We start from the raw sequence: 19887 nt of genomic DNA, 5'->3' as shown, positions 1-19887 counted from the left end.
GAAATTGGGTAACAGAATAAATTTGGTAAAGTTTTGAGAGCAATAAAGAATAAATAATTCCAAGGAAAGCAATAGGTACTATGAGTCAGAGATTACTGCAATACACTGATAACATTTGATAATCATGCTGACCATTCATCTCATAAGAGATAACAGAAAACGCAGTACAAAGTTGTTATAAGATTATAAGAATGATTTGTAAATTTGGGATTAATCATCGAATAATTCAGAGTAAAAATATAAAAAGAACAGATATTGAAAGTTAAATTACTCCTGGTAAAAGTATGTTTGAATTTTATCATTTACTGTAATCAAGTTCCTTAACAATAGGACCTACCACAGTGTATGCTTAGTTACAAAAACTTTATATTCCAACGTGATGTACTCTGAAGTTCTACTTTGTAAAATTTTCATAAATTTAAATAACTAATTAGTAGACCAAAGTATTAAAAAAAAATCAAGGTCTTGAAGTAGCTCTACTGGAAAAAACAGTCATCTTTCAATTATTCAGAATTAAAGATTAAAAAGAGGGCAGTCTTTCTTGAAGCATATCAAAGTTTCTCTAGTGAGGCTGATCAAGTTACCACCTGTCTGGTCCCCAGGCTCATCACCAGTAAAATGAGAAGACTGGACTAGGTGAGAAGGAGCTCTCTAAGGGTCCTTCCACATCCGGGAGTCTCTGCTTCTATGTTTAAACTGGACACCTCTTTGTATTTCCTTGTAAAAATTCAGATGGTAAAGTTCCTGCATCTGCGTACAACTGTGTAAAGCAACATTCATAAATTCTTTCAAATGCCTAAGGAGAAAACACTTCATTCTCTACAGGCATAAAAAAACCAGCCGTAAGAGATTTTTAAAAATCTTAAAAAATGGTTTTCACTTTATTTTTGTCCATTTGTAATCATTTCTTAAGAATTAAGAAGATCGCCTGAATGGGTTCTCGGGGAAAGAAGGTGTAGACACCCAACTGGCGCCTGGGAGGGTCTGACGTCTCCTGGAAGGTGTTACAACTCCCAGCCCCGGGCTTTGCTAACATTTCTCTTAATAGGGATCCTTTTCTTCCCACTTTGGGGAAGAGAAAAATGCGGGAATCCGTGAAGATGCCAGCCCGCCGTCGGCAGGGGAAGAAGCTCGAACCCAGGGCTGGGTGCCTGGAAGCGGCTCCGCCAGCCTGGCTGCACAGCCCGAGGTGCCGCGGACAGCGCCCGCCACCGAAGGGCAAGCCGCTCGGCGGGGCTGAGGCATCCGCCTCCTCGTGTGCCCCCCGCCCAAGGCCCGCCGGCTTCCAGGACCCTCGGGTTGGGGATTCCGGGGATCACCGTGAGAGCGCAGGGGCCGAGACCCCGCCGGGCCGCCTCCCCTCCCGGGGGCCCCCTCCTCCCTGCTCCCTCGCATCCTGGTCTCCCCGGGGCGGGACGCCCGAGCCCAGGTGACCAGAGGCTGTCTCTCGGCGCCCCCTCGCCACGTTCTCCCTTCCCTTATTCCTTTCCCCAAGTTGGGGAGACTCTACGGGACGGAAGCGGGGGCTGACGGGGCCCTGGGGGGTTAAGAGGCGGGCCGCGGGCTCACAGGTGGCTCCGGGAGAAGCCACCAGATACACCTGAGGAGCGCCCGCGGGAGGGGGAGGGGAAGGGGCGGTGCCTAAGCTGCCCAGGCCGCGGGCGCCAGGGGAGGAGGGGACTCTCCCCCCTCCCCCCGGGAAGGGAGGGGGAGGAGAAGGCAGGCCGGTGACTCCAGCCCGGGAACCGGTCGGGCAGGTGGGGGCGGGAGGCCGGGGGCCCACAGCCCTGAGGGAGGGGTTCGGAGGGAGGCGGGGACGAGGGCGGTGGGGCTGGTGGTGGTGCGGCGCACTCCCGCCCCAGACGCGCTCGAGCCCTCGGGGAGTTGGCGTCTCCTCTCGTCCTCCTCTGCGCGCGGGGCCAGGTGACCTTCCCTGCCCCGCAGCTCCCCGCCCGAGCCTCGAGGGTCCTCGCGCCTGCTTCCCGCCGCGCCCGTCGGAGGAGCCCCCGCCCCGCGCCCTCGGCTCCCTGCGGCGCGCTCTCTTTCCATGGCTCTGCCCCGGGCTCCTGCGCTCGGGCTGCTGCTGGCGGCCACGCTCGCGGCGCTGAGCTCGGCCCAGAAAGGTGATCCGGGGAGCGGACGGGGCGGGGAGACTGACCCGAGAGGTCGCCGAGGGCGAGGGGAGGCGGCGAGGGCCCCGCGAGCCCGTCCCGGGAGCGCCCGGGACGCGCTGGGGGCGCGGCCCCGGAGAGGGAACCAGCCTTGGGAGGATGGGGGGTGCCCGGGTCCCGGAGGGGGTCGTCCCCCCACCCTCCGACCCTCTCTCGTCCTCTTTGTCCCTCTCCACACAATGGCGCCCCCTCCCTCTTTCGGGCTCCGGCTGCTTGGGCTAGTGGAGGGAGTCCCGGGGGAGGCAGCGGGGAGCGGGGACCGACTCGGTGACCCGGCTTGGGCGGGGCCGCCCCCCCAGGAGGCTGCCCACCTGGGCACGGGCCCGGATGTGGGCCGGGGAGCGCGCCGCGCGCCCCCGCGGGGCACCTGCGCCCTCTGGGCCTCCGCTGCCGCGTCCCCGCCGGGAGCTGGGGACCAGCCCCCCTGGAAGGAGAGCTTCCTAGCCGGGGCCGTCCGGTTCCCGCCGGGGCCCCAAAGACCTTAAGCCAGCTTCCTGTTCTGGGAAGATAAGGGACCAGTGGAGATGCCCTGCGGTGTGGTCGGATGCTGCCCCGCGCTGGCGGCTCCCGGAGAGCCCGCGGGGGTCGTTTTCCTTTGTGTCTCCGGCGCCTAGCGCGGTGCCGGTACCCAGGAAGTGCTTCCTAAACGTTGGAAAGGCAGTCTTGTCAGAGAGACCATTTGCCTTTTCTCTGATGAATTGAGTAATTTTTTGGACTGGAGAGGTTTGTCCTGAAGGTAAAGAAGGACGAAATGACTTGGGTTCCCATGGGTTCTGTAGAGGTTGGGGATGTTTGAGGGAATGGGAAGTTTGAGCGTAAAAATGGAAATGGGAGTCGGTGAAATTGTTCAGACGAGTCCAAAGAAAATTCTGGAAACATTTTTTCGTGTTGTTTAAAGCTTTGATGTACTGGGGAATTAGGTAGAATTCCCAGAAACTCATTTAACCGGAGCGCTGGAATTGCCTCTGAGGGGAGTGTGACTGTTGGGGTTCCTGCGTCCGTGGGAAGGGATCAGGTTTTAAAGTGTTTTTTCTCCCTTTGCAGCTTGTTTCTGTGAAACAAACAAGTTAACAAACTGCACGGAAATATCGCCTGATGTGTGCCAGTGTCAGGCCATTGGTTCACCCAACATAGTCACCTGTTCACAACGTGAGTTTAGTCTAATTCTCTGCCGTTAGCTTCATTTTGCTACATTAATGTGGTTAGTGAAACATACTAGATTATTTGTAAGTATCAGATCCGCGTGTCAGAATGTTTGCTCAGAAGGATCCGGCTTTGTGCTGGGATGCTTCAGCTCAGTTGTGTGCCTTTTTAAAAAAGCATTGACTATCCACATTTATAGGCAATGTGGCTTTTTCTAGAATGTGAGAAGTGAATTTTTACATTTATAGGTAATTTGGCTCTTTCTGCAAAGAAAATTTAAGGCTCAGTCAAAGAGTAAAAATTAAAACTCTTCAAAATAAACAATGTGACCCATAAAAGAACTTTTTTAAAATTTCTGACTTAAGGAATTTGAACCCTGAGAAAGACTTCCCCCTGTTAAATATGAGGAAATGGAGCCTTAACTTGCATGTCATCCATGTAATAAGTGGCAGATTCATGTCTTCTGATTCCTTCTATACTCTTCTTTGTATCATGCTATCTGTCTTGGGAATTTATCTTTTCTTGGATTCAGTGGTAAATGAATTCTTGTGTTAATTTTTGATCCAGCGTAGGCCCTTGATGATTATTATTTATGAACAAAAGCTAATTTTGAGTCAACCCACTCTTACTTTTGAGTTTGACTTTTTCCCCCCAAAGTGGCTACAAAATGTTTGGTGATGAAGGCAGAAATGACTAATTCAAAGAGTGGACGGAGAAAGAAACCAGAAGGAGCTATTACAGATAATGATGGAATATATGATCCTGATTGTGATGCACGTGGTCTCTTTAAACCTCGCCAGTGTAATGGCACTGCCCTTTGCTGGTGTGTGAATACTGCTGGAGTAAGAAGAACTGATAAGGACAGTGAAATATCATGCAGTGAACTAGTAAGAACATAGTAAGTTTGTTTGTCTTTATTACTATTATACTTTTCAGATAAACTTCTTATCTGTGAGTTATAATAACATTGTTTTATACCTAAAACTTTGACAGTTAATCTAAAAGCACTTTGGTTCATTTGTTTATTTAAGTAAAGAGGAAATCTGTTCTCTTTTAATAGTACTACTGCTGTATTTGGAGCTGTGAAAATTTTAGTCATATTCACTAAGAATTAAAGTTTAAAAGTATAAGGAAGTACTTCAATTAAATTTTTTTTATTACAGTTGGATCATCATTGAACTGAGACACAAAACAAGAGAAAAACCTTTTGATAATACTGCCTTAGAAAAGTAAGTCTTATTTAAGTCTATGTGTCTTGTCAACACATTTAGTTAAGTAAATGGTTTTTCATTCGTTCATTAAAATGCCTAATTATTTGTAAAATGAAGCCTTTGGACTAAATTAAATCATCTTTAAGATTCATTCTAACCACTGACGTTCTGTATTTATCAACTGGGGTTGGTGTTTAAAAAACCTTTGCCTTTGTGTTGTTTTATAGGAGACAAATATTTCTTATAATAATAGATTGTTAAAGATACTTGTAAAAATTAAAGGTAGCCTCTTTAGCAGGTTAATTTCATAAGCACTTTGGTCTTAGAGAACTGTAGCTATCTAGTTATATCAGTAAATGCTTCTTGTAATGTTCTATCATAAAATAGCTGTTTTATAACAGATTTTTCATTCTTACAGTGCCATCAAACAGGAATTTCAGCAACGTTACCAACTGAACCCTAAATACATCAAACAAATTTTGGTAATATATTTTCTTCCTATTGCAAACAATCTCTGAAAGAACTATCTAGTAGCAGATACGTGGTAGTAAAGCTGGGTACAATGGATAAACTGGATTTGGAGACAGGACATGGATGCACATCCTGTATGATCATGGGCAAGTCACTTAATGTCTCTTCGTTTTTGGTAACTCTGGAAAAACTCATTCACTAAGTTGTAACTGGCTTGCCCATGTGTGTTAAGTGGTTCATCAGTGTGAATTCTATATTCTTTATCTTTGATTTCCATACGTTTTTTACATCTACAGGTGTTAAGTTCTTATCTCTTTAGATTTTAAAAACTATAATATATATTTGGAAAAAAAGCTCAGACAGTTCAACTTGATTAGACAGAAGTATTTTCATGAACTAGTGATACAGATAGCCACTCAGAAAACATGAGATACTTCTTTTCTTGCTCATCTTTCCCATAGAAATACTCAATAAGTATAACCTCCCTCAGCTGGTCTCTGTAACACCCTGCTTCCTCTCCAGGAAACCTAGCGGCTCTTTGAAACTTGACACTTCCACCCACCCCCAGCCCCCTCACCACCTTGGCCCCAGATAATATATTTTTTTTATGGGTGCTAAATGATCACTATATTCTTATTAAGGATGTATTCGAATTTAAGGGTTTTTTTTAATGCCATACCAAAGATTAATCTCTGTTCTTCCTAAGAGTATTATTTTCATAGCTTCGCATCCATGGACTGGACGGTCAAAGTGATCCATTCTAGGCTGTTGCTGAAAAATGCTTGAATGTACTAAATATCTGAAAGAGGATTTGAGCCCAAGTCTTACAACTCCATACTAAGCCCTCTGTTCATTATCCTCCACTGTAGGATATCTGGGAGAGATAATGTTACTCCTTTCTTTGCCATCAAGTAGGAGACTTAATTTGAATTACATTTCATTTTAGCGTTTTACATATGCCACACTTAGGATAATTTGAAATGAAAGGAATATTACTAGTCCAAATAACCAGTTTCTTTGTACTCATCTGTCTATAATCCTTATTGTGATAGCAAACACTGTATTTCTTTCATGACTGAAGTTTTTATTATTAATTATAGTTCTCTTTTAGATTTTTAGAACAATATTTGGCATTTAGCAATTAGAACCATATATGGTATGTTTAAATTTTGAATGTCCAATAGTTATTTATTAATTATTTACCTTAGAGAAGAGCAACTGTGCAAATGATTCAAAAATCACAGAATTCAATGACAGAAATGCTATGATGAGCACTGTGATTTTGGTTATTAAATTATATATACTTGACCTTTACTCTCTTTTTTTTCTAGTATGAAGATGATGTTATCACTATTGACCTGGTGCAAAATAGTACCCAGAAAAGCTCTAATGAGGTGGACATAGCTGATGTGGCTTATTATTTTGAGAAGGATGTGAGTATGACTGGCCAGGTCATTCTGAAATTTCATTTTGGCCAAGAACCCTACTATTTAGAGAAAGAAGGGGAAGAGATTAATTTGTGTACATTAGTGTTAAAAGTCTTCTAGCTACCTTTCCAGGCTCTATTTCTTTACATCCATCAGAATCATCCCTTTGATTTAGTCAGTTCAATCTTTTTATTGTTCCCTCCCATACCAAAGAAACTTATGACTAAAGTAAGGAAATGTTCCCTATAGGAATTTGCTAGTGCCCTTCTACTATCTGTAATGCCATTTCTTTTTTCTCTATTATATCCTTCAAATAACTATGTCAGACTCCAGTAACTCTTAACAGGCCTTTCCTGAAAAATCTCAGGCAACATCATTCAGCATTTTTACATATATATACAGTTTATCATGCTGTCTCATACTTGATCATCTGTTAAAGAATTACCTATGTATGTTTTGTGTTTCCATTTAGATCTGTGAATTTTTTAAGGAAACTGGGCCATACTTTTGTCTTCTTTTATGCCTCATCTTATATTTCTCAGAGCCCATAGTTCAGAGTGAAACATGTCGGAGGCATATAAGAAATTTTACTTACTCATTTTGGTGATAAAATATTGATAGTGACCTCAAAGTTCAATCATGTCAGCCAGTAGTTCTTTCTAAACGTTTTCAATTTTATTTTTTTTCCTTTCCAATCTAGGTAAAAGGCGAATCTCTCTTTTATTCCCGTAAAATTAATCTTAACGTAAATGGTGAAATGCTTGATCTGGATCCTGCTAAAACTTTAATCTATTATCTTGATGAAAAGCCACCTGAATTTTCAATGCAAGGACTAACAGCTGGTATTATTGCTGTCATTGTCGTCGTAATTCTGGCACTTATTGCTGGAATTGTTGTAGTGGTAAGTGTAGTACAGATAAAATGCCAATGTTCTAAGTATTCATACAGAGACATCTATGTGGCGGTTATTTTCATGCCCCAGTGGAGTACCCATAGTAACAACATCCAATCTGATTGTAAATCTTTAACAATAAATTAGTTACATGTGAAATCTATTTTCCTGGTCTTGCTATGAGATAATCACTTTCTATAAGAAAAAAACTTGTGCTGTATATGTTGTAAGAGACGAAGAGAGCCATAACCACATGCTTCACCGGTTTGGTTTTTTTTTTTTGTCTTCAAGCTGCAAATACAAATACCCTTCTACCACTTCAAACATTTTAACCCCATGAGACAGGGGAAAAAGAACCAGACAATCCTACACTCCCAAATCATCTACCACTGCTAAGTAAGGGAACATCATAAAAAGTCCAGGCTATTACACAATAATAGTAACAACTCAACACATAAAATTTGATCCTCACAATAACCTTATGAGTTGGGTGCTATTTTCCCCATTTCAGAGTTGAGGAAACAGGATGAGAGAAACTGATGGACTTGAGGATATGTAATTATTAAGTGTCTTGAGGTAGAATTTGAATCCAGAGTAAGCTATGTCTTCAAGGAGAGGAGAAAAGAGGTTAAGTGTTATGGGATTAAAATCAGGTGAAGTAAATTCTCAAAGTCATATGCTTACATAAGAAACATACTATAATAAGAAGTTGAACATTGACTCCTACAGATTGAAAATGTTGTTTTTAGTATTATGCCCCTTTTACATTTTATACAACAAAATCATTTAGCTATTCTGTGGAGTTTGTGATAATGGGCTTTCACCTTTACTTCAAACATGATTGTCTCCAGTTTTTAAGAGTTTCATTTTTAAAAGTTAGACCTTTACTAGAAATAATTACAACTGAAAAACAGCTATTATTTTTCTCTACCTTGATATTTACCTTTTTCTCAAAGGGCAGCTTAATCGATTACTTAAACTGTTTAAAATAATTGGATTAAATATCAAATTGTTCGACTGTCAGCTCTTTAGTAGCTCTTTGTGCTGATATGTAACTATTTTTGTTTGAATAATGTTAAATTATCGAATATCTTCCTTTATTTAGGTTGTGTCCAGGAAGAAAAGAGCAAAGTATGAAAAAGCCGAAGTAAGTGGATCATTAATGAAATTCATTTTAAAGTAGTAGTATTAATAGCAGTGGCACTTATATAGAACTTTACCGTTTGCAAAGGACTTTACATGTTATTTTACCCTCACAACAATCCTAAGAGGCAGATGCTGTTATTATCACACCCATTTTACAGATGGGAAAACTGAGGAAAATGCAGGTTAAGTGACTTACTGATGATCACGCAACCAGTAAATGTTGAGGTAAGACTTGAACTGAGCTCTTCCTGACCCAAGGTCTAGTACTTTGTCCCGTTCCACCACCTAGCTGCCAAGTGACATGTTATAGAAGCTGTGTGTTTGGAGCCAGAGGACCTGAATCTCTGGATCAGTTTCTTCATCTGTAAGATGAGGACGTTGGACTAGTTGGTCTATAAAGTCACTTTCAGCTCTAAATATGATCCTAAGAATTTGTAGAATAATTTGTTAAATAGCTTTGTCTTCATAAATCAGAGTATGCCCCAGACATACAAACAGATTCCAACTGCATTATGACCTCATCAGAATACTATTCTAGGAGTTTGTGCCTATTGAAAGAATAATGATGTTGTCATCTAAAGCCCAAAAGGAATACCTATTATTGAATTCTGTTGTAGTGTTGCAACAGTTATACGGGGATCTCATCGGAGTAGGGGGCCCATAATATTGTGCTTGTTTAAAAAGAGGTATATTGCTCTTCCTTCTTGATGTCACTTCCCAATAGACCCTTTCCTTGTAGCAAGGAAGTATACAGTTAAATAAAACAAGTCAGCACATGTAGCACCAATGCAATATTTATGCAAAATACCGCAGACTCTTCATGAAAGACAAAACCAAAACATTTATTCAAACACCAGAAAGCCAAATCCATCATAGTAACAAGGGCATCTATGCACAATAACAATGCAGAGGGCAGCACCAGCCCTAGGCTTCACTCTGTTAGGCTTCCCACAAACCAGCTCCCTTAAATGAATCACAAACAGGCTCCCTTAAACAAAATGCCCTTTTCTCACAGCCAGCCGCGGGCTTGCTTGCATCCTTAAGTTGTGACTGCTCCCTCATTCATTTCCCCTCAGTTCTACTTTAGCTCCACCTCTTCCTTTTCCACCCATTCAGCAAACTCTCACCAGCTAAATGGTGCAAAAATAGAGGGCTGGGTCTAGAGTCAAGAAGACCTGAGTTCAAATTTGACCTCAGACACTCGTTAGTTTTTATTAGCTGTGTGACACTGGATAAGTCACCTGATCCTGTTTCCTCATCTGTAAATTGAGAAGATTCATTCACATTCTACAAGTTTGTGCTAATTTATCAGCTGTAATGATACCTTTAATATTTAAGCCTTTCATTATCATGGCAGATGAAAAGTTATCGCTCCATTTTCTGAATGACTGCCTTATTCTATTTTGGGGACATTTATAACAAATTTATTTGTGTTCAAGTTATTTGTATATAAAGATAGGTCACAGTTATATAATACTTTGTAGTTGATGAAGCCTTTTCTCACAACAGCCCTGGGAGTTGGAGTTTACGAGTATTATTGTACTTGTTTTACAGATGAGGAAGTTAAGGCTTTAGGAGATTAAATTTTTAGGGCTAGTAAGTGACGTAACTTAGATTCAGACTATTTTCTTAACTAACTTTAGTGTTCAGGAGTCAACTACAGTTTTCTAAGCTCCTGTTGGCCAAGGAATATGCAAATACATATTCCTGCACTCCTTTGCATATAGTATGTCAGTAAATATTAAGACTGAGAAAGTTGATTTGTTGAGGACCCTTACTCTATTGCAGATCAGTATTAATCAATTTGATATGATTCCATGGGGATCATGATAAGTTCTGTATATTTGGCCCCAGAGCTGTGAGTTGTAAAGTTTAAGTTCATTTGCTTAATCATAGAAAGTTAACTAAAGGCCCTCTCCCTTTGTTTTGTCATGATGACCAAACCCAGTGTGACAACTACATGGATAATCCTCCAAATTATTTTTGTACCCCCAGACCATTCTCTCTTGTCCAGTATAACCATCTAGTCTCTGGAGATATGCTTTGCTTCACCCAACTTGTGACTTTGCAGACAGAGCATTATGCTTATGCTTCATATGTCAGCTAGTAGAATCATTCTTTACTTGGTATAGTCATTCTTGAATGTCTAAATAGCTAGCCCTATAAAAATAGGAGGAGGAGAAGGCATCTCAGATCATGAAGAAAATTGAAGTTCCATTCCATTAGAAGGGACCATGAACCCTTTAATAAAGAGCCATTGGCTCAGAGCTACGTCTCAGTCTCTTATTGTAGGTTGGATAATTTTAATCCCCACAAGTTAAAATTATTGTGAAAGGAACTTGATTTCTGATGAGAAAATTTTATTTGCTTCTTTTCCTCCTTCCTCACAGGTAAAGGAGATGAGTGAATTGCACGGAGATGGCTCCACCTAACTGCCAAGTATGAAGACAACAAGAAGAAAAAATAGATATTGAGACTGTATATGTGGACATGGGGACAAAAGAAGCCTTGTCAGATTAGTATCTTGTTCGTAAAACTATGACCTAGGGTTTAAAAATACAGAATGAGTGTAGATCGTTAAGAAGTGGGATTTAGCCACTACTCAAGTTAAGAGTAACTTGAAGATTTTGGCTATCCCTAACTAAAAAAGTTGAGCCACTACAAATTACTCAAATACACATTTTTTTAGACAAAAACTAGAGTACATGGGTTTAAGCAAATGCTTGTATGACATCAGAATTCTTGCTTTAAATATATTTTCCATGATAGGATTTGAATTCCACACTTTTACTTGTAAATGAAAGCTGGTTTTCAATAATGTTTTTTGTTTGTCTTGTACATATTTTTATCTTGAATTTCTGTGAAGTTTTTTTATGAACTTTGAAATAAACAAGTTGTTCAAAATGAGTTTCCCATTTTTATTTATCCTTGTTAAAAAAAAAAAACAGCAATCAATTTTTACAAAGTACTGACCAACCCCTAAGCTCCTAGGTAAGTTGTAATATTGTTCAAACATCCAAATGTCAGAAATGAATGATGTACTTCATGGACAAACTGAAATTATTGTTCTGCATAACATCTTAAAGTTCTGATTTTCTTTTAAAAACAAAAGTAAAAGTTACTTTTTGAAATGAGAATGGAGAATGAAGTTTGGGGAAGAATTAAAGGGGAGGGATTTCTGAGACTGGAAAACTAGAGGAGTGACTTCATGTGAGTGATTTATTGCACTAAAGTTTCTTCAGACTTTTATTACAAAACAGTTCCTAACAAAAATGTAGCTGACTCCCAAATTATCCAGGGTAGATTGTCCAGATTAATGACCTCCTTACATTTCTTGGTTTTGCTCAAGGAAAGATGTTTTTAAAGCAAGATATTTCAGTATCCTCTATAAGGACTTCAAAATATGAGAAAGCAGAGGTAAATGAATCATTTAACCCAGGAGTGGGGAACCTGTTCTCAAGGTTCTCAAGTGCAGCCCTTTGACTGAATGCAGACTTCACGGAACAAATCTCTTTAGCAAAAGGATTCATTTTAATTTCATTTAGAAAGGGTATGCCTCTTGACAACTCTGTGCAAGTCAATTTAAGCAAGTCAATTCATCTCCAGATTTGTCTCTTCCTTTGTGTACAGTTCCTGGTACATAGTAGGCACTTAATAAATGATCATTGATTGATTCCTTTGTAATGTGAGTCTTTGGGACCAGATGGCCTTTAATGTCCATTCTAGTTTTAAATTTGATTATCAGGTACTTTAGAAAAGGTATCAAATAGATTCATTAAATGGCAGTAGATTTAACTCATCTGTTAACTGGAAAAGCAGAGACACCAGAGGAAGTAACCAATGATCCAGATCAGATTCTTAAAAAATTTTTAATTTTAATGTATGCCCTGTAATAGCATATAACAATAGTTCATCATGCCACCAAATTAAGGATGAAAGCGACCAACCTTACAATGCTATACTAATAGAATTTCAATTTATTCAAGCCTTTATCCCTTGACATTAGATCTCCAGCAAACTTGTAGTAATTCATTTATGCAACTTTCAAATTCACAGTACTCCCACAGATATTTGAGGTAGGTGGTATGAGCATCATCTCAACTATAAACAGGTTAGTCCAAAACCATATTCATAGAGGTGGGAATAAATGCAGTTCTGATTCTAAGTTTGTATTGCATTTAAAAAATATTTTGAAATGGACATTCAGTGAGATAAAGGAATTTCAAGCATTCTTGATGAAAAGACCAGAGCTTAATAGAAAATTTGACTTTCAAATTCAAGACTCAAAAGAAGCATAAAAAAAGATAAATAGGAAAGGAAAATCATAAGGGACTTTGTAAACGCATGCTTACATGAGAAGATATTTGTAACCCATACACACAGCTATGAGTTGAATATGAAGGGATGATATCTAAAAAATAAGGGGTGAGAGAGGGAGAAAAAGTTAAATTATCTAACATAAAAGAGGCAAGAAAAAGCTTTTCGGGGGAGGGGGTTACAGGAAAGTTAGGGAACCTTACTCTCATCAGAATTGGCTCAAAGAGGGAATAAGATATACACGCAATTGGGTATAGGAGGGGAAGGGGGGAATTGATAGAAGGGAGGGCAGATTGAGAACAGGGTAGTCAGGAGCAAAACACTTCTCTCTGAAAGAGAACAAAATAGCCAGGGATGGGAGAGTGGGGGAAATAGAGTTGGCAATAGTAACTGAAAAAAATCTTGAAGCAAGTTTCTCTGATGAAGGCCTCATTTCTCAGAGAACAGTCAAATTAATAAAAATAAGAACTATTCCCCAATGATCAAAAGATATGAACAATCAGTTTTCAGATGAAGTAATCAAAGCTCTATATATGAAAAAAATAATCTACTGACTGGAGAAATGCAAATTAAAACAATTCTGAGGTATTCATCCTTATTAGATTAGCTAATGGGGAGAAAGGGTATGTGACAAATGTTGGAGGGGATGTGGGAAAGATGAGATTAATGTACTGTTGGTGGAGTTGTGAACCGATTGAACCATTCTGTAGAGTAATTTGGAACTATGTCCAAAGGACTATAAAACCAGGCATACCCTTTGACCTAGCAAAACCACGACTAGGTCTGTATCCCAAAAGAGATTTTAAAAAAAGGAAAAGGACTATATGTACAAAGACATTTGTTGCAGCTCTTTTCTGGGGGCAAAGAATTAGAAATTGAGGGGATGACCATCAAATGGAGAATGGTTGAACAAATTGTGGTACACGATTATGATGGAATACTATTGTGCTATAAGAAATGATGAGCAGATGCTCTCAGAAAAACCTGGAAAGACTTGCATGAGCAGATGCAAAGTGAAATGTACTGTATACAAAGCAACAGCAATACTCTAAGATGATCAGCTATGAATGACTTGCCTATTCTCAGTAATACCATGATCCAAGACAACTGAACAGAGTGGAAAATGCTATCGATCCCCAAAGAAACAACTGATGGTATCTGAGTACAAATTTAAGCATGTTTTTTTTACTTTATTTTTCTTGAGTTTTTTTGGTCTGTTTTCTTTCACAACGACTTACGGATATGTTTTGCATGACTACATATATATCACCTATATCAAATTGTTTGCCTTTTCATTGAGGGAGAGTGGAGGGAGGAAGTGAGAAAATTTGGAACTCAAAGTTTTAAAAATGAATGTTAAAAATTATTTTTACATGTAACTGGGGGAAAATATAATACTAAATAAAAAAATTTTTAAATGGGAAAGTTAAAACTTTTGACTACCAGTTTGGGAATATAATTCACTACTTAGCCATTCCTCAGGCTCCCATTCATAAATAAAAGAGTTCAACTTATCTACTTTATTATAAACTCCAAAAATAGTTTAGTCAATTTTTGTATTGCTACATGAACATCAAATAAAATGTTCATCAGTCAAGTTAATGTGTTTGATGTGATGGAACTGTATCTTAAAAGGCAACAGAATTTAATGCAGTTTGCATGTGTATGTAAATGTATAGGTACATATATGGTAAATGTATATGTATAGGGCAGCTAGGTGGTACACTGGATAGAGTGCCAGGTCTGAAGTCAGGAACACTCATCTTCTCAAGTTCAAATCTGGCTTCGAACACTAGCTATATGATGCTGAGCAAGTCACTGAAACCTGTTTGCCTCAGTTTCCTCATCTCTAAAAATGCTGGAGAAGGAAATGACAAACCACTCCAGTATCTCTGCCAAGAAAACCTCAGATGGCTTCACAAAGAGTTGGACATGATAGAGAATGACTGAATAAATATATGTGTATATTATGTGTATATACACATACTATGCATAAAGTTTGCATATATATATATAAAATAGATATGATACAAATATAAGGTGCTAAATAAATGTTAGCTATTATTATTCAATTAACAAAAAGTCAATAGCTTGAGCCTTTCGTTTCCTGAGCCAATCATGTCTCAGAGATGATTTCAATACCTTCTGAGGAAAAACTAGCTTAATTTCCATGGGGGTGAGGACTAAGGTATTGCTCCCACCACATGATACCCTACCTCTTAGTAGTAAGGTCCTAAAGGTCTTAGAAGACTGTCTACCACTTACATAACTTTAGTCAACCCTGACCTAAAAAATGCAAGAAATCTAATATTGGCAACATTAAAAAGTCAGGTGGGGGAAAAATGAAATAGAAACAACATAACCAGTGTAACAACCCTTTAAAGGGGTGGCTGAATGTGGAAAAATGAAGATTAGAAATCCCAGGCTTCACCACCTCATCTTCCCTTTGGAAGGATTGAATTTCAGATCTAAATAATCACGTCCGTTGGTTGGGTGATGCCAAATCTTTGCAGTTTACAGTAGATTTCAACATAAAGAGGGGACCATAAACAGAGCAAGCATTGGAAATATGAGGGCTACAGCAAAGGTAATAAAACTAGTATTTATATGATGCCATAAGATTTGCAAAGCACTTTACAAATATTATATCATTTTATCCTCACAACAATCCTGGGAGTTAAATGCTATTATTATCCCCATTTAGGAATTTATTATCCCTAGGTAAGGAAACTGAGGCAGACAGCAGACAGAGGTTAAGTAGCTTGCCTAGGGTCACACAGGCAGGGTTTGAATTCAGGTCTTCTTAACTCCAGTTCCAGTACCCTAATCACTGGATCATCAATCCACATCTTTCTTTTTTTCCCTCTTTCCTTGTTTCTTTCTTTCTTTGTCTTTCTTTCTCTCTCTTTCTTTTTCTTCTTTCTATCTTCCTTCTTCCTTCCTTCTTCCTTTCTTTCTTTCTCCTTTCTGTCTTTTTCTTTCTTTCTTTTCTTTTCCTCTGTCCACACAGGATATCACACCCTTACCAGCGGGTTCTCTGTCCAAAGGTAATGTATATTTTTAATCTCTGAAACTTTTTTTAGACATCAGTCTTAACCACAGATCACTCTTGCTCTCATTGATTGGCTAATAGTAGATCCCCCGAGAAGCCCTACTTGGTCATTATTTGGGCCTTGTTTGGTTCAGAATGAATGTAAATAGTAATTGTTTCTGTTTTGCCCAGAAACCCTAAAGGTCTTACCCTCCCACATTTTTTTTTAAAGACCATTCTTTGCTTCATTTCTTATTAAGTCTAAATCACTGAATAGGCTTTGCCTTAGTCAAACTAAAACCTGTTAAGAACCTCAGCTTGAAAAAGCCAAAGATTCCCAATACATCCTGGATCATCTCCAGTCATTCTGATCTGTGTCTAGCCATTGGACCCAGATGACTCCAGAGGTGAAAGTGAGCCTGGTGACTTTGCACAGAACTCACTTAAATTCAATTCACTTGCATGTCATGGCATCACCTTCTTGATGTCATGGTCCGCATGGAGAACAGAAGACAAACAGCAGCAATCCACATCATGAGTCAGGGAGATTTACCTTGCACTACCAGCTATTTATTGTTTCCTGGTCCACCAGCCAGGATGTTCCCTTCCCTAGAATCTCCAAAGGGGTGGGGAGAATATCAGCTCTTTACCATTAAGAGTTTCTTAGGAATTGCTGCTCTCCTTCAGTGGTGGGTAGTTAGAAACTTTCACCTCTTCATTGTTTCCAAAAAGCAAGTCTTCTCTCAGCAATGATACCCATGAGCCAGTGAAACCCAGTTTGTCTGGTTCAACCCCAGCCTCAGGATCCATGTCTGCTGGGGCTTAATTGGCCTGGAGACTGGGTATTGCTCCTCTCCCCAATCCCTTGGCGGCTGTGGCACAATTAGGAGTTAAATTTCCTAGCTCTAAGCCCCTCATTCCTCATTTCTTATTAGGCAATTAAGAGAACAATGCCCTCATCTCCATGACCCATCCAACCTCATTGCCTCACCCCATTGTGGTGACATGGCAGTCACCTATTGGTGCCACAACTGCTCTTTGCCTAAACACTATACAAGTTGGAGCTCTAAGTGGCTCTGGGACTTTCATCAGAGTGCATCTTCTGTTTCACATTTAAGTCACCAACCTTGTGCTGCCCATGAAATTGTGAGTAATGGGGTCACACCTCTATATCATTCACTACCAACATCTGCTCTTCTTTCTTTGTGAATAGTACAACAGTTACAGTGCACAGTTTATGAGTTAGAGCAAGAACTGTCTTTTTAAAGTTTTAAACTCGATATAGCATCCCTTTGTGCTCAGCAAATCAACTGGAGGTGAAATTAGTACGTTTATCGAAATCCAGAAAGGTATCTCTTCTCCTAGGAAGAAGTAAAAATTATCCTTCCAAGAGTCTCCCTTACAACAAAGAATCACAACAAAATCAACCTGACACAATTCTGGTTGTACTTCCTAATACTAAATCAAAATTAAAAAAACTCAAACCTCAAACAATCTAAAAATTCCATAGATTTGCCTTAGATTGCCTTCTCTAATTGCCTAGGTCCCTCATACCACTCCTCATCCGGCTGACTATGTTCATATACAATTATAGGACTAGTTATTTCCAAAAAGTCATTGAACATAAACAGTTCTTTCTCCATTCTATACAAATCTCAGAGTAAAGTCTCAAAGACAAAAACCATTCATTTTAAACTACTAAGACAAGATAGTGTCAAATTTACATTATAGATGACTTCCTAAAGTTAAAAAGAGCCTTTTGTCTATTGGGTAATAACCATCAACAATCCAAAGTCATCAGATCCCAGCAAGGGCAGGAGGACACATCTCATTCTTTTTGTATGTGTTCTTTTGTACTGGGGAAAATCACTTGATCCCCAAAATTCAATTTCTTCTTGCTGATTTGAAGGCAAACTGAATTGAGGAAACTTTCTAGAAAAGAAGGCTTAAATTACGAGTTTGGAAGCCTCAGGAGCAAACAGCCTGGGAGCCTAAAAGATGGTGTACCACAACTATCTTCAAAGTCGAATCCTTGAGGGCATGGAGCATATTCACAGAGGACTCTCCTTACTAAATGAACAAGGACAATTTACTCTCTAATCTCCCAAAAGTGGGGGAAATCGCATGTTAAGTAACCATCTATATAGGTATCATCAGAAGTGCTAACCAAAAGCACTACCTCTCTACCACTCATCTCCTACTTCAAAAAGATCATTCCATCCCAACCCTGCATGACTAAACCAATTGTTTAGTTTAATAATTATAATTCAGTTGTTCTGGTCGGAGCCTGACTGACTATTGGCCTAGTAGTTTACAAATGATATTGAAAAGAAATGAGGGCCTCATAGGTCATTTAACAGTTAACAAAAGTAGATTTACTAAACCACATCAAGGAAACATCAACCACATCAACAAGAATATGTATTCATCAAGGGCACCTTGGACTGATTCAGCTGAATAAATTTTTCTTGCCTCTGAGCTGCCCATGGTGGTTTTCCAACCAAACAGTTCCTGGAGTACTTCATGGCTTTTTTTTGTAGTCAAGTAACCAGGAAGTGAAATCAATAGTCTCAGTTCGCAGTTCACAGATACCATAGCAAAACCAAAGACAAATTATTCTAAGAACCATGACTAATTAAAGATTTAATATTAGCTAAAGATATTTTAAAACAGATGAGTTGGTTAGAATATAGTGTTACTGAGGCTAAATTTATATAAGTTCAGTACCCTATATGAGCTGGTTAGCCTTAGATCTGACCACATAGTTTATCCAGATCATAAATTGGACTTGTTGAAAGTATATGAGTGTTAACATAAACCTGACTCCATTCAGAAAGCAGGTGCTACTTAACTAATGGTGTGTCAAGCTACACAGATTCACAATGTTATGATACATGAAGGAGATCACAGACTAGTTTTAATTAGACAGAATTTCTAAGTCTCTCACCTAAGGTCTGTTTCAGAGTTTATTCTTGGCTTTTCTTTTCTTTTTTTGCTTCCACGAGTTGCTGATTCTTTCTCATTACTTCAAGTACCTTTCTATGCTGATGAACCTCCAAGTCTTTGATCCCATTCCAGGCGCAGCTAGGTGACACAGTGAGTAGAACACTGAGATTGGCAACAGGAAGATATCTTCCTGAGCTCAAATCTGGCCTCCAACACTTACTAGCTGTGAGATCTGGGCAAGTCACTGTTTGTCTTAGTTTCCTCATCTCTAATAAGAAGTGGAGAAGGAAATGGCCAACCACTCCAGTATTTTTCCCAAGAAAGCCCCAAATGGAGTCTGAAAATGACTGATCAACAATTAAATCAGTATCACTGTTTACTGTGTTTCCACTTAGAAATCTTGTCCTATCAAACTCAACATGGTCAAAACTAAACTGATTATCTTTCTCTCTAAAGCCAGTTGCTTCTCTTAACTCCTATGATTCTGTCAAAGACAGAATTCTTCTAATATGATGCCTACCCATGTTCAAATACTGGGAGTTATCCAGTTAATCACTAATCTATAGTCAAGCCCTCCCTCACTCAAAACAAAGTCAAGTGCAAGTCATAGCATCATTTCTCTGATGGCATGGTCTTCTTCAGCAACAAAGGATGAACACACAATCTATTGTCAATTGAACACTACATATTTTTCTTCTGAAATATTTCTTGCACCTATTTATAAATCTTCATTACAATAGCTACACCCCAGGGTCTAGTTTTTCAGTAACTTACACCTCTATTACTACAATCTTCTAGCTCTCTCCCCACATTTAAACTAGGCAGGATAGTCACCCTAAAGCACTGCTTTTGTAACGACACCCCTCATTCAGTATAGGAGTCAAAAGCTTTTTCCTATTCCATTAAAGTTTAAATTCCTTTGCCTCGCAGGACTATACTTTATATTTCTTTTTGCACCTAGCCCAGTGTTTTGTTACACAGGCCCTTAATAAATGTTTTGTGGCTTAATTCATTCCTGCCTCCCAGTCTTCCCTTAGTTTTTCCTCTTTCCTGGAGTATTTCCTTCTTTCAGTCCTTCTGCTTACTTAAAATCTTACCTATCCTTCAAGATCCATTTCAAGAACCAATCCTT

General features: G+C 39.5%; 1 protein-coding gene across 1 annotated transcript; it reads left to right on the top strand.

Moving 5' to 3' along the window:
* Positions 1–1648: 1648 nt before the first annotated feature.
* EPCAM (epithelial cell adhesion molecule) lies at positions 1649–11365 on the top strand. The gene is made up of 9 exons (XM_072635657.1): positions 1649–2123; positions 3216–3320; positions 3972–4212; positions 4478–4543; positions 4944–5007; positions 6328–6429; positions 7124–7324; positions 8421–8462; positions 10852–11365. The coding sequence occupies exons 1-9, from the start codon at positions 2048–2050 to the stop codon at positions 10891–10893; spliced, it is 939 nt and encodes a 312-aa protein (XP_072491758.1). The 5' UTR covers positions 1649–2047; the 3' UTR covers positions 10894–11365.
* Positions 11366–19887: the final 8522 nt, after the last annotated feature.

The sequence above is a fragment of the Notamacropus eugenii genome, chromosome 1 (genome assembly GCF_028372415.1).
Source record: "Notamacropus eugenii isolate mMacEug1 chromosome 1, mMacEug1.pri_v2, whole genome shotgun sequence".
Classification (NCBI taxonomy): Eukaryota; Metazoa; Chordata; class Mammalia; order Diprotodontia; family Macropodidae; genus Notamacropus; species Notamacropus eugenii.
Note: the sequence above shows the minus strand (reverse complement) of the source record. Positions and strands in the feature narration are given on the sequence as shown.